General features: G+C 33.8%; 1 protein-coding gene across 2 annotated transcripts; it reads left to right on the forward strand.

Annotated features, from left to right (window-relative positions):
- The first annotated feature begins 6,068 nt into the window (after nucleotides 1–6,068).
- LOC6637889 (growth factor receptor-bound protein 2) lies at nucleotides 6,069–14,625 on the forward strand. 2 transcript variants are annotated; one of them, XM_023182049.2, is made up of 6 exons: nucleotides 6,069–6,154; nucleotides 6,755–7,060; nucleotides 12,983–13,080; nucleotides 13,142–13,261; nucleotides 13,331–13,496; nucleotides 14,158–14,625. In XM_023182049.2, exons 2-6 carry the CDS (start codon nucleotides 6,983–6,985, stop codon nucleotides 14,329–14,331), a joined length of 636 nt encoding a protein of 211 aa, XP_023037817.1. In that variant the 5' UTR covers nucleotides 6,069–6,154; nucleotides 6,755–6,982; the 3' UTR covers nucleotides 14,332–14,625. The 2 variants fall into 2 exon arrangements, with proteins under 2 accessions (XP_023037817.1, XP_002061033.1); XM_002060997.4 differs by lacking the exon at nucleotides 6,069–6,154 and adding an exon at nucleotides 6,568–6,632.
- Nucleotides 14,626–16,162: the final 1,537 nt, after the last annotated feature.

A 16,162-nucleotide genomic window follows, 5' to 3' on the forward strand; every position in this document is an offset into this window, starting at 1 on the left:
TAGAGACACCAAAAAAAATGAGTGATTAAATTAGATAGTCCCCTCTTTGTGTAGTATATAATTTAAGAGACAAGTTTAAGGGATGAGATTTCATATGTCATTAAATGTTATTCGATGCTCTTTATCCAAGTGATTAATATTGTCATGATGTTAAATATAAAGAATTTTAAACACACTTGTTCCAATTTTTAAGAAGACTTTTAATTTCTTTACAAATTATGATTATTAAGAAGTTATTAAAAAGGCTGTGACTTTATTAACTTATGATTTTAGGAAGCCATACTAATCTATAATTTGTTACTAAAACAAAAGTCAATGGAAGACCTAGGACACTTGAAAAATGAGAAAATATATTTGGCAGCAAACTAAGAATGAGTCTCGCAATCAATGGTCACTATTGACCAACAGGAAGTAAATCGAAATGTGGTCTTGACATCGAAAGATCTTGATCAGATGGCAAAATCATATATACATAATGACCGGTTTAAGAAGTTGTAGAACAGAGTTTAGAACTGAAAACTGATCCGACTATATTAAAGAAAAAACACAAGTGTTAATTGTATTTATGAAATGTGTACAAAAATTGTTATTCAATCTCTTTGGTGAGAGGTGAAAGAAAAAAAAAAGGTAAACACAAAATACTAAAAGAGGTAGATTGTCAAACTCCGGAAGAAAATAGCTAAGCTCTTGAGGATTAGTTTAGGTTTAAGTTATTGGTAGTGTTATTGGTTAATGTTCCATAAAATTAAAATAAAAGGAAGTAAGTTTCACTTCCCCAGATCATCCATTGATCATATATTCAGGAAGTTGATAAAGGCCGCCAATAAATCAATTGCCATGTAACCACTTGTTGTCAGTTTAACAAGATATTTTTTTTTGTAAGATCATACTGATTAAAGTGATTGAACCGATTAAAGTGATTTACGAGATTTATAGGAAATTGCCAGAATTATGAAGACATTTAAGTCTTGGGCTTTCAAAAATGTTAAGATATGTTAAATTAACTTTCATTTGAGAAATTCTAGATAAGTAAAAACACAATACTTTATATTCATATTAGTCAATAATTTATCATTCCTTAATGAAAAGTCATCCGTCTAATATATGTATATACATTTTTGAAATATTTTAAAACTATCATCATCTATTGATGATATCAACTTAGTTTTGTAAATTATTTAGATTAATATTTATTTTTTTAACGAAGCCCATAGGAAAACTCGGTTAAAATAGTTTGAGATTTTCTTATAACTATCAAGCAATTATTAAGAAACGTTTCAGTGGTTTAGTTTTTATTTGTATAGCAATTTCATATTAATGTACATATGTAGAGTTCTTTATAAATTTTTTACAATTTTATACAAATTTATTGATTTTCTATTTAAATGCGTTTGAAGGGTCCACAGAGACTATTTGAATTTTCAATACAAACTAAAACAAAACTGACCTTTATCAAATTTTGATTAAATTTTTACTCCCAAGTTGAACATAAAGGGGACATTTTTACGTAAACTACAAGCGAACAAAAACAATTCTATTATTGCGCAGTGAATGCCAATCTAGGATTTCGACAAATTGAAGGAAAGGACACACGAGCAACCACTCACCCACCCACACCTAGTCGCACACACACACGCATCAAAAACAAAAACCAACCCAAATAATATCGAGCGTGTGTACCTTCAACTTCCCCTGCCCTTAAAGAGAAACCACAGGGTTGGGGTCGTTGACGTTTTTGTTTTTTTTTTTGGCTGCGCAATTCCTTTCTTTGCTTTCTGAATGACTTTAAATTTGTAATTCCTTTTTTTCAAGTCAATGTCAATGACAGTTTTGTAGAAATTTCTCTTTTTTTTTTGTTTTTTAGCTTAATCATTTTGTATAGATTTAAGGTTCGCTGACTTCAAGTTTGAAACGCTCCAGGAGTTTAGAATGTTAGCATCAAATCAATTTTTAATTGAATTTTTCATTCAATTTTGAGCCATCTCCTTAATTATGAATAACATCATGCATGAATGGGGGGAGGCCAAGAGGGCTTGGAGGACTCTTAAAATGGCAGCCACGTGGAAAACAGCGGGAGAACTCAATTTGCTTTCACCCAGGCGGCCGTAAGGCATGTCTACTAGTAACATAAACTAAATGCGATTTTGTTATTTAAATTATTGCAATGAAAGCAACGAATAAAGAAGAAAAAGTCAGAAAGAAGCCTGCCGTACAAACACACATTCGCACACACACACAGACGAAGCGGAACAAGGATGACTCATCCAAGTGAATGTTCGTGCCAAGTTGTTACAGTGGCGTCTCAAACAAATAGTACGCCTCTACATGGCTGGAACCTAAACACACACAGCCACACAAACACACTGTGTCAGGAGTAGGGGCAAACAGGAAGCCAAAATGGTGAATCATCCTTGAAGAGGCAACAAAAAAGTGAAAGAAAAACAAACACACTTCTTGGCTCGCCTTCTGTGGCAAGTTACAAGGCTTATTTATCAAACTTCTTGATGTATATTCGTTCATCTTTTATCCTATTTAACAGAGCCCTCACTCTCATGGCTCAAACTATGGCTAGAAATGTGGCCATTACAACTGTCAGCTGTTAATTACATATATAGAGAAGAGAAAACCCATTATGGGTGACCTGGCTAGACCACATGCTGCAAATTATTATATATAATAATTTGGTAAACCGCAATGGAAAGCCACGCCCAGTAGAAGTACAAAAATTGCATACACCGCAATTCGAACGCACTTGGAAGGCTTCTTACACAAAAAAAAAAGCAAAAAGGATACTACTAATATAACATACATAGGTATTAAGTTTGGTTGGCATCCTTTTATTGTTGGGAGTTGGAGGGAGGAAGTTCTTTTCAAGCAGGTAAAGAATTTTTCTTCTTTCCACCACCCTTTTATTTTTTGTTGGTGACTTTCCGTGTATTTTAATGTCGTCGCGCACAGCGGAAATTTATGTTTATTGCTTACTCGCTGCACACTGCCAGCCAAAAAGCCCCTTCCCTACCCCCACTCCCACTCCATTTACCCCCATTGGGCTCCATCCACCATTTTTTTAGCCTATGTTTGAGTAGCTTTTTTTTATATTTTCTATATAAGAGAGTACTCCTTTTTTTTTTTCTTTTGCATTTATGTTATTTATTCATGACATTTTGGAAGCCACTTTATGTTGCGGTTGGACTTTAGCGAGTGCCATTTAAGCCATGGCTATTATAACCGACCACCAAGGAACAGGCAGGACACAGAAGAGGTCTACCAACTTAAAGCGTACACGTGGTTGAAATACTTTCGAGGCATTACTTTGGTTAACACATGCGATAAGGGAGATTCAAGATAATATTCTCGCATTCCTTCATTAGGGAAAAATGTGTGTTAAAATGTTTAGTTTCACATGGAAATCGAAATCTAAGTAAAAACCTCCTTTCATTTTTAAATACATAAAAAAAATTTTCTATACAATTTTGATCATTTATGAGTCATTTTTAACTTCACTGTACTAACTATAATTAAACAACTATTATTATAAAGGTTGTCGGGCGATTCTCGTTTTTAAGTTGATTTTAAATAATACTTCACGGCAAATCTGCATAGTTCTTGAACTTGGGGTTCTCAATTCTGATTTGTTTCACTAGTTGATAAAAACTATGACATATCGTTTTGCCTGCTATATCATCTGACTGCCCATTTAAAATGTTTGGAATGTTTTTGGGTCTCTATTTTTTGGTTAATTGTTAAAAATTAATATTTGTAGCTTAATAACAACACCTAATTTATATACTAATATTGTTCTTAACATATGAAAAATAATCAAAAACCATTTTTGATCAAGTCCGATTTCGACAAAATCATTCGGCTTCGGAAAGGAGAATAAGTTTTGCTAGGCTCACATATGGTTCATATATATGTTTCTTGTAAAATACTAAAGATAGTTCCCATGAAAAAAAATACTGTAAAAAAACTATGTATCAGTCTTAAAGTTGAGCACCACAGCTGTTTACAGAATTTTAAACTTTTAAAAGTATTTTTGCACGATTGAATTGAAGAGATATCCTCTTATATAAACGGAAACCGTCTGTTTCAATTATTTGCAGGATGAACAAATGCAATTGAGTTCACTTTGAATGCTTTACGGCGGAAACATAACTGAACTGAACAAAAATCAGCAGTATCCGATTCCATGACTCACTCTATTATATTATGGACGACAACTGATGCGCAAATGGAATCAAAAGAGCACGCCCACATACAGCAGACACAAAGGAGAACCGAGAAGCGACGTCCGACAATCGAAATGGAACATACATACATACATATACATACATATGTGTGTATAAGTTTGTGTGCTTACTACCCTTGAGATGCAATGACTTTTTGCGTCGCATAAAGGTAAAGGATGCCTCTTTAAAGGTCAAAGGTTATGATAATGTCTGTTGATGATGTTGATGGTGTTGGGTTCAATTGACACAGACACTTCAGAACTTAACTCTGGGGAACCCATCAAATATTTGTATACACAAGTTCGCAAATCGAATATAGTATGTATTTAAATGTTTGACGTCAATTGTCGACGCAACGGAGCACACACGGTCAATTTACAATGTGATAGCATAAAATTATCCAAACAGGAGCGGAGTCAATCAAATATGGAGTATGTGGGCTCCAGATTGTCACAAATTTATGAAATATGGGAATTACTATTATCCCGGAATAAAAAGTAGATGGCCTATAGAATCAAAAGATATGCAACTAAACTAGAAAAGTTTTCAAATTGATTGAGTATTCGTATTGAAAGTGAACCATATTCTCTACAGTTTTGAAATAAATTATGGATTGATAAAACCCATTGTGAAAAATAATATCCAATAAATATCTGCTAAAATGAGTCTTTTAATAAAAGACATGAAATATATGTATGTATATAAAGACTTCGTTACTTTAAATTGAAGTAGAATATTAGTCAAAGCATTTACAGACCACAAACAAATCATTTAAAGAAGAATCCTTGCATTTACAAATAAACAAAACTAAACATTAAACTTAAAATACAATTTTAGTAATCACCTTAGCATATATTCAAATTATAGTTAGCACAGTTGTTGGTTTCGAGACCAACCTTATTCCGTCACTGTGATAATCAACACCCTCACATAGCGTAGGCGGACAAGCTATTGCGCCTGGCGGCAGGCAACAAGATTTGTGAAATGTGAAATGACTGCTTGTGCTGGCATATTTTGGTCTGAGGTCTGATGACAGGTTGCACCATATGCTCGCATAGTATTTGCAAAAGCAACAAAAAAAAAGACTTTTATTTTTAGTTTAACCAAGAGAAAGGACTGAGGGTCTGACTGGACGCCCACGCGGTCCAGCTGGACTCTCGGCAGGGACAACAACAACAGCAACAGGATAATAATGTTTCATACGGATAGAGAAATGCGTGCGCAGGACCAGAACAATTTTGGAATATTGATTTTTCTCAAAAATTCGTGAATACAGCAAAGAGAAGATTTTTCTTACAATTATTTTCGCGAAGCAAAAATTCTATATTGATTTATTACATTAATTATTTAAAATATTTAATGAAAACTTACATTTAAGTGGAATAACGATAACTTCTTCCACAAAGGACTTCCGCTCTTTTGAGCTATTCTCGTACTTTCTTTCACAATAATTTTTGATGTATTCTAATCTATATTTAATTAATACACATATATGTATTTGGATTGCACTTGAATTGTTAGTCTTATTGTTGTTATTGTTTGCACTTGCTCCCCCGCACTTGCACTTGCACTTTGCACGTCAATTACATTTGTTGGCTTTTGTTCGTTTGTTAGAGTCTAATTTTAACCCGACACTGCCAGCGGTTGTTGGCCATTTGTGCAGTGTCCTCAGGATTACGCGTGCTGGAAAATTTTGGTTTGGTTTGCAGCTGCGCAGAGCCATGGAAAACCGCCCCAGACTCCCCGCAAAATAATATTTAGATTGTTGTTGTTGTCATTAAACAGCTGTTTTGTCTATCGAATTGCCGACTAATGTATTCGATAAAAGTTTATCCGATAGACAGTGTAGACAGTGTATCGATAAAACACTGTAGATTCGAAGAAAAAAAATTTGTATAAATTTAAGTAAAATTATTGGGCAAAAAGTAAAGTAAAATTTCAAAATAGTCTATCAATTCGATAGAAAAAGTGCCTATTAAAAAATTAACAATTGTATATAAATAGAAAAGGCAAGCCGACAAAAAGTAAAAAAACAAACAACAACGACGTCAGCGCCACAGCGTTGCCAGCCAAAAACCTACACGCCCTAAAAATTTTAGTGTTTTTCTAAAAAAAAAAAATCAATGTTAAATTATAAGTAATTCCAAACAAGTGCAACAATTTTAAAAGCCGTGACAAAACTCATGTTTTTTATTATTTAGTTGGCTTTTACTTTCATTTCAAAAAAAATAGCAGGCCTCAATAGTCTCAGTGATTTTTATATTAAATACAATTTTACAGTTGGTAACACTGTTGCTTCTGCTTCTCTGCCTGTAGCTCTCTCTCTCTATCTCTCACTCGTTCACTCTCATTTGTCCGGCTGTCATTCTCTGTTGCTGTGCCTGGGTTGTGTGTGTTTATTCGGTATATTTTTAATCGCTCGCCCAAAAAAGGAAAAAATTGAAGAAAAATATTGAAAAAAATTGAAATTTATTACTTATTGTATAACGAGGTGAAATAATAATAATAATATAAAATTCTTGTAGGCAAACCAACAACAACTCGCGCGAATGCATGGTGCACATAAAAGGCTGATAAGACCAAACTTACAAACACAATTACACACTTATACACCCATACATATACAAATATATAGATATATATTTAAAACAAAAAACAAAAAAAAAAGTGACTAACTAAAGTAAATTAAAAGAAAAAGGAATAAACGCAGCGGAAGGCGACAAACACATATAATTAATTAAATAAACAACAAAATGGAAGCAATCGCCAAACACGATTTCTCAGCAACTGCCGACGATGAACTCAGTTTTCGGAAAACTCAGATTCTAAAGGTAAGTTTTAACCGAAATTCCCTCATTCCATCCAAAGGGGGACGGATATGTGTAGATGCACCAAGCAAGGATTGCATTTGCATATGTATATGTCCAGGTCGTTGCCTTAACCCACATCTTCGCCTTAGACACCTTAGACAGATTTTGTTATTGTGCGGGTGAGGAGGAGGAGGAGGTGGAGGGAAACTAAAGCCGCCTAAGCGGTTCAAAATGTGAAAAAAACAGAATAGAAGAAGGAAAAGATTATCGCTAAAACAGATGTTGACTCTTTGGTTCTCTGCATACTCTTCGTCTGGCTTTATGCCACTAGTTAGGGAAATACCCTAATTTTATACCGAAGTTTCATACCCTATAATTATAAAAAGGTCTATTGTAGGTGATTCATACCATACTTTTCTTAATTCTAAGAAACTTTGCTTTGCCAGAATAACTTCTTGAGATTCCTAGATAATTTCTTTTCATTGGGTTTCCACTGTACCTACCTAGGAGAGGAAGAAGACAGTTTCCAATGCTTTAATGGATGAATCAATATAAACAGGGTAACTCAAAGTCGTCGATAGCCAACATAACATACGAAATCTTTTATGTTTTTGCAATGCCTCTTTCACCTACACCCCTTCCCTCATCTTTGTCTGCCCCACTACCTATCTGCATCTCCGTTCCAGGTGTTCTCTACTCTCTGTCCTAGGCCCTTTGTTTTGGCTGGTGAATTTTCCGGTTTCTTGTTGCCAGGGCGGTATAAGCTCAGAGCTCCAGCTTGTTGTGTTCCCCGTGTTTGGTTCTTTTTCTGTTGTTTTGCGGGGCTGCGGTGCGGTGTGTCTACCTTGTCGTAGGTTAGTCACAGGCCAGGCCAGGGCCAGGGCAGGTTTTCATTTTGCAGAAGTTTCTTCAATATGCTGATTGATGATGTCAATGACTTGAAGCTTTCTTTATCACCAACAGCAGCAACACCAATAACAGCTGCTGCTGCTGCTGCTACATCTATCGAAGGTCAAGTGTGTCCAATGCACTTCTATATCTTTTGAAAAATCCATCATCCATCCATTTCGCTGCCTTCTTTTAATAGTTTTTCCTATCAGTTCAGTTGATAACAAGTTCAAATCATTCAAACGCCACTTAATCCACATTGATAGAGATAGCAACCATTCGTCTGTGTGTGTGTGTGTGTGTGTGTGAAGACATGTTTGTGCTGGCCAACAAACATCTTATCTTCTATTGATATTTTGGAATGTGGGAAAACAATTTTGCCCATGAATGAATCATCGGTTTTTATGGAAAACCAGTGGCTCACTATAAAAGGGGGAACAGAAGGAGCGTAACCAGCAGACAGACGATGCGTCAGTTATCTATTGATTATGGCGAGGGTGGGGACAAAACTTCCCCTTGAATCTTGTATTTTTTCTGAGTAAGACAAAGTCAATATTATATCACCCACCTTTATCTGAAATCAAACTCGAAGGCGTTGAAGAGCGATTGTTATCTTTCGTTTCCTGGTACTGCATTAGGGGTTCTATTTTTATAACCGCACACTGCCACCACCTAGCGGTCATAGCTAATGCCTTCCACCAAAAAGTATGAAAGGAATTTATTATGGATTAAAGTAAAGATTATATTGGCGTTTTTCTCTTGAAGTTCTCCGATACTTATACTCAATTTTTTAGCTATTATTGCATTTTTCTGGAAATTCCTTATAAATATTGATTTTGCTATTCAATTTTGTTTATCTATCAGCATTTTTTTGTCAATGTAAAGTTGTTTCATGGCGAAAAATGCATTTCCCTTGCATTGACGTAAACCCCTAAACTTATAGAACAACAGAAAACAATTAAATAATAATATTTAATAAATATTACACGCCTGAGGCGGCAGCATTCCTTTCCATTCCAATCAACTGACTTGAAAGTCACGAGAACAACAAACTTTTTGAGGTAATACAAAGCTCTAAGCCAAACGATTCTCTGAAAATATTGTTTTTCCGCGACACATGCCGAATTACCGAACAATATTCTCAATGAATGAAAAACTAAGAAATCTAAAAATAAAAAACAACAACAAAACAATTACGACACGGGGGTGGAATTTATCTATCTATCTAGGGTCTCTCATTAGTAATACATCTGTATGTATCCCCAGTCCGCTGTTCGACTGTTAGACTTAATCCCAAAGCCCTCTCAAATTCCTTCGCTCCACCCACCCACAAGCCCAAATGGGAAATTTTCCCGAAAAAAAAACAGACCAATATGACTCACTTGAGTGGCGTTTCCTTTGTTGGTGTGTGTGTTTGAACGTGTGTGACAAAAAAAATTCAAAGTGGTTTAATGTATGAGGTAGGGGTCATTAAGTTTTTTTTTTCTTTTTTTTTTGCACAAAAAATATGTTTAAACCAAATTATAGTTTAGGGGTTTAAATATTTGAGAATTCAGCTAAACATTTGTAAAATATGGCATATACGAGATTTATTTTATCTTACGTGACTGTAGTTCATATATCTTATCTAGATTGACTATAATCTAGTTCACGAAACTATATTGCATTGAACTCAAGCGGCAAATTAAGAGGTTTGAGATTAAAATCCTCAAATTTTAAACCTTTTTTTTAGGCACTTGAGCTATGTATAATTTATATACTTATACAGAATATTATGATCCAAATCCAATATACTCAATTTTTGCCCATTTGACCTGTCTCATAATTACCCTGGTCCTCGTTAAAACCTTCACACATCTGTAGTAAATCGTTGAAAGTTACGGGAATTCGATGAGAGCTTCCCATGCCTCCATACTTAGACATCCTTGGCATACTTGACTGGGATGGAAATTGAGACTTGTCCGGAAATGTTTGCCACCTAATTTACAAGAGAGGAGGGAGTAAAATATCTCTCTTGGAGTGAGGAAGGGTCTCTCATATTTTTCATCCCGTGGATTCGCCGCTGGAATTGACTGAGATGATTTGTTCATGGATTCATTGAGATAATTTCATCGGATTATTACACATAAATACTGAATAACAATTCAATTTCATACAGATAGATATCTTCTCACTTTATCAGACATTATTTGGTATCTCTTCAGTGAAAATGTACATACTGCAGAAGTTTGTTTTTATACCCTTGCAAAAAGGGTATATTTATTTTGGTCAGAAGTGTGCAACGCTACGTTGGAGCTACAGAGCTGAAATTTTGCATGTAGGCTTGTATATACTGCAGGCGTTGTATATCTCGGATTCGGATCACTATATCATATAGCTCCCAAACAAATCGGCCCTCTGGTTTTCTTTACTTCACATTCTGAAGGCCCTAGAAGAGATGTGTCTAAAATAAAATAAATAAATTAGTTTCCGTTGTAAGTGCACAGTTTTAGTACTTTTCTTTTTTTTCCGGGTATCAGTGCCGCATTATTTGCTTGATTATATAACAATTGCGCCCCCGCTGCCGGTTTTGGCCAAGTGTTGACCTTTTCCGCCAATTCATGTGAAATGCAAACAGAGAAGTCGTCTCACTTATTGTCATAGCACCTGATTGTAAATGCTATGGCTAAAATGGCCCTCGATGGAGGACACACACACACACATTCAAAGATTGAAGGTTGTCGTCAACTAAACTGATTGATAGCATTTCATTCATGGAAAAGTTGTATTTATTTTTTCGCATTGCCTTCAACTAAATAAAATATTGGCATTCCCTCGCCCCCAATTTGGAAATGATCTCTCTCTCTCTTTCTCTATCTCTCTCTCTGTGTCTCTCTTTCTCATTCTCTGAGACGGATTAGCTAACAAATATTTGGACATGCAGCAAACATCTCATAGATACAACAACAAAAAATGTGTCTCTATCTATTTATAATTGTGCGTAGTCAGTCAGTTTTTGTTGTTGTCATGAGTGTGTGTGTGCGAAACTAAAACGTAACTCAAAATGTATCTATAAGATATACATTCTACACATATTGCACATACAATTAAGTGAAATCACGTACCAGAGATTCCTCTTATCACGTTTCAAGTTTCAATTTTAGCTTATCGTTTCTGTTCGTTTTTTTTTCGACTTTATTTCTCTCCGTTGATTGCAAATTGACACAGTTTCTCATTGGGGAGCAAAACAATTGAAAATTGTTTATCAAAAATGATTTCAAAAGAACTTTTTTGGGACGGGGAAAAGCGCCTTCATTGATTGTCGCAAATGGCATGAGAGATAATTATTAGAGATATAGAAAAAAAGTCAGAGAACGGGTAAGGCAAGACGTGACTCACATCCAAAAGATATTGAACTAATAAATAGGGAAACTAAAAACTATAAATAATGTGCATTTAACATTATTATCTTCAATCAAAAAAAAAAAAGAAAATTGCTTTTGCTTTCATTTTTGTTTACAATTTAATTATTTTTGAAAACTTTATCATAAACATTCATGGGAAATGGGGGCAAATTAAAAAATTCACGTTGACCTTAATTAAAGCGAATATCATTTAATATTATACTAATGTCATATAACCATTAATTTGTTAAATTAAAGCGCAAAATCAAGTTTTTAATACAGATAGCTATTTGGAAACTTTGTAGTTAGTGTTGAACTAGAAGTTTTCGTAAAAAATTAAGTTATAAATCGAAAGTCTAAGAAAAATGGTTGTCTTTACTTTTTTTAGAGGGTTTTTTAAATTGGTATAAATAATAATAAATCCCAATTTTAACAAAAATTGTAACTTTAAATTGAAATTTATTGTATGTTAGGAAATCAAGAGATTAATGTGTCAAATCAGCAAAAACGATATATGTATTATATGGAAATCGCCGTAGAGACCTCAAGCAAATCCAAAAATCATTTCCCATACTTTAAAGGATAGCTAATTAATTCTATCTAGCTCTTACTAAGCAAAAGTTTTTGGTTTATGCTTGAGTCATTCTTAATTTAAATATGGTTACATCATGGTTACACCTTCTGCCAATGTCCGGAGGTCAATTAAACATATTTTTCGCAATAAGTGACCCAAAAGAAAGTCAGGGTCACCATTATTTCTGTTAAGTAAACAGAATCACATACTCTTTGTGGGTGAAACGCCAGATATTTCTCTTAAAAACCAGAGGGCCGGGGCTAACTTCGACCGCGTCAAAGTTTGAATACCCTTGCAACTTTTATGGTAACTCTTTCCTTACCTATAGCCATCAAAGTGAAAAAACGTTCAAGCTAAAAAGGCTAATGTTTCCGAAAGAACGGCCTACATAGGAAATAACGAAGATATTGATCAAAGTCACTGTTTTCCACCGATTGTTCCTATGGGAGCTATATGATATAGTAACCCGATCTTTATCAAATTCGCCACAGTCATTAACAGATATATTAAACTAACAAATGTTTAATTTGAAAGCAATCGCGTCAAAAGTGACGAAGTTATTGACAAAAGTCACTGTTTTCGAAAGATCGTTCCTATGGGAGCTATATGATATAGTCACCCGATCTTGATCAAATTTGGCACAGTCGTTTATATGTGTAATTAACTCACCAATATTAAATTTCAATAGCTCAGAAAATAACGAAGTGATTAAGAAAAGTCACTGTCCGTGACTTTGCCATTTGTATGGGAGCTATAGGATATAGTGATCCGATCCGGCTGAATCCGAGATATACAACGCCTGCAGTATATACAAGCCTACATGCAAAATTTCAGCTCTGTAGCTTTAACGGTCTAGGAGGAGTTTGCGTTGATCCAGACGGACGGACGGACGGACGGACATGGCTATTTGAACTCGTCTCGTCGTGCTGATCAAGAATATATATACTTTATATGGTCGGAGATGCTTCCTTCTATGCGTTGCACACTTCTGACCAAAATTAATATACCCTTTTTGCAAGGGTATAAATATCAAAAGATTACTTGATTTATATTATTTGTAATTCTTTCTGTTTTTTTTTTTTTTTTCTCAATTTCCAGATATTAAACATGGAAGACGATTCCAATTGGTATCGTGCGGAACTAGATGGTAAAGAAGGTCTCATACCCAGCAATTACATAGAAATGAAAAATCACGAGTATGTCTTAAATCTTAAATATTACGCATTCGAATTGTTTAACTATTTTGTCTAATTTCAGTTGGTATTATGGCCGCATCACACGTGCCGATGCTGAAAAGTTACTATCGAATAAACATGAAGGCGCCTTTTTGATACGCATCAGCGAATCTAGTCCCGGCGATTTCTCCTTATCAGTCAAGTGAGTCCTATAACAACAAAAAAATAGAAGTTTGAGTATCATTAACATATTGCTTTTTTATTTTGTTAGATGTCCCGATGGTGTGCAACATTTTAAGGTTCTGCGCGATGCCCAAAGCAAATTCTTTCTCTGGGTGGTCAAATTTAATTCCCTCAATGAACTGGTCGAATACCATCGAACAGCGAGCGTATCACGATCACAGGATGTCAAATTGCGTGATATGATACCTGAAGAGGTATACTTTTATATAATATATCAGAAGCACTTTGCTTAAATGACAATTTAAACGATGGTTTTAGTTTTAGAAAAGCAGTAAGCAGTGATATTAGGAAAAACTTTAGGCGCTTTTCTTCTGATGTTTTTAGTTCTAGGACAAACAAGAGTTGCAAAGCAGATAAACCTGAGTTTTACCATTCCTTTTCTATTGATATAGCCATTAAATTGCGACTGATTAGTTTGTATAGTAGCATATACACGATACTGAATACGAATATTTTTCTGCTTTAGCGTATTTATAATCATGTGAACAAAATTATCAGAAATTTTTGCAGTTGTATAAAAAAAGAAAGCAATTAAAATGTGACGCAACAACAGGCAGCACATTAGACTTTCAATTAAGGCCACCACTGCCGGACTATAATGATAAACAAAATATTTTTATATATTAAGATAGACGACGACTTAGCAATACCTTGCAGCAGTAAGAGAGTGCGGATTTGTATAGCTCTGTCTAAAGTAGAAAGAAAGATAAGCTAACATTTTCATAAACTTTGATCATTCTAATATACCCCCATAGCCTTTTTTGGGTTAAAGAGTATACAAAAATATGAGTTTATCTAAATTTGATTCTAATTTTTACTCTCGCTTGTTTGCTTCTCTTTTCATATCGTATATAGATGCTTGTACAGGCGTTGTACGACTTTGTGCCACAAGAATCTGGTGAATTGGACTTCAGACGCGGCGATGTCATCACTGTAACAGATCGCTCCGACGAGAACTGGTGGAATGGTGAAATTGGCAATCGGAAAGGCATATTCCCAGCAACCTATGTGACGCCATATCATTCATAATAAATATAAAAGAAAAAGAACACACAAAACAATTCATTAACAGGCAACATAGCCGCAACAAAAAAAAAGAAAAACTATTTGCAGCAAAAGCAACAACAACAACTACTATAAATATTAGCTGCAACATCATCAACAACAAAAACAAACTAAGCAAAACAAAAAAAATAAAGGAAATGCATTTTTTTTACGTTTTTTGAAATTGTTTCTAAAACTGACAACAGCATCCACTTGCAATTTACATATAAAAATACATACTTATATGAAAGAAATATATATATATAGATATATATAGAAATGGCACTAAACGATTTTTGATATAAATATATTTGTATTTTAAGTTCATTTATATATTATATTATATATATTGTCCTGTCGAATTGCTGCTGCATCATCGTAAATCATCTTCCTCTCTCAATGTGCTCTTTCTTTTTAGTTTTCACTTCTCTTTGTTCTCTAATTCGTATATTTTCTGTTTTTAACACTAATCATAATTATTATATAATTAACAAAAAACCAATTTAACTAAGAGAAGGAACACAAAAAGATAAACAAAAAAAACCTTTGCCTAAATGTCTCAGCATGGAAGACAATTTAATAAACAAACCTTAAAAAAAAAAAAATTTATATAATATCATAAAAGAAAACAAAAACACAAAAAATGAGAAAAACAAATGCCTACCAATTAAATTAATTTAAATTTGTGCATCGCTGGTTACTATATAAATACATCTATATTATATATATATATATACATATATTAAACATTAACGAAACGATATTAAGCGCATGCAAAAACTTTTCGCCTCAGCTGCACATGTTCTTTTGGCAGCGACTGTTAACTAAAGTTGTACACCCCCATCTCCCATTAAATTTTTATTCCCCCGTCCATTATCATTTGACGATTAAATGAAATGTCGCTGCATTAGTAACTTTTGTTTAAATTGTTCTCAAAAAACTGTCGGCCCTCAAAAATCTACTACCCCCCGCCATCTCTCCACAATTTAAACATTTTATGTGACATGTGTAAAAAGTTTCAACAATTATTGTGCTATAAATTATTACATAACTACTATAATTATAATGGATTTAAAAATGATTGACGATGCTTCGCATTAGCTTCTCTTTGTCATTATTTGCTCTACATACAAACAAAAAACAAGCATACATACATACATAGTTGCAGTTGCACACATTTAAGCATTATTCAAAACTACATAAAACAACAAACTATTATATTGCATAAACAAAAACAACAAATAAAATATAAAGAAAATGTAATGAAAGATGTGAAGAAGAGTTGCCAATAATAAGTAATTTTACAAAAAACCAACAAACAAACAAAATAAAACATCAAAAACATATTAAGCATACATATTTTTTACAATCGAGAAACTAATAAACAAGAAAAAAAATGAAAAGGATAAAAGGTTTTTCTACTAATATGTATTTAGTTTATTTGCAGGAAAATTTATTAAGTACACTTATTAATAAATATATATATATATATTGAGAATCTAAAGCAGGCAAGCAACAACAACAAGGTTTAGATATATAAAAATAAACAAACATACAAATGAGGAATAAATTTAAGCGATAACTGATTTATCTAATAAAAAGTCTACACATAAATCAAATGTGAAATGTTTTAATATTTGCCGCCGAATGAGTTAGTGTGACCCTACTGAACAAAAATTCGTCAGCAGTCGGATAATAATTAAGGGGAGTCGATAATCTCCTTCGATATCATTATATAGATGGTTATCGAAACAAATCATATATTAAAGAAAGACGCCACCGTCAAGAAGAATCCTAGTCTGATCTAAAAAGTTTG

This window comes from Drosophila willistoni (assembly GCF_018902025.1).
Source record: "Drosophila willistoni isolate 14030-0811.24 chromosome 2L unlocalized genomic scaffold, UCI_dwil_1.1 Seg72.1, whole genome shotgun sequence".
Lineage (NCBI taxonomy): Eukaryota > Metazoa > Arthropoda > Insecta > Diptera > Drosophilidae > Drosophila > Drosophila willistoni.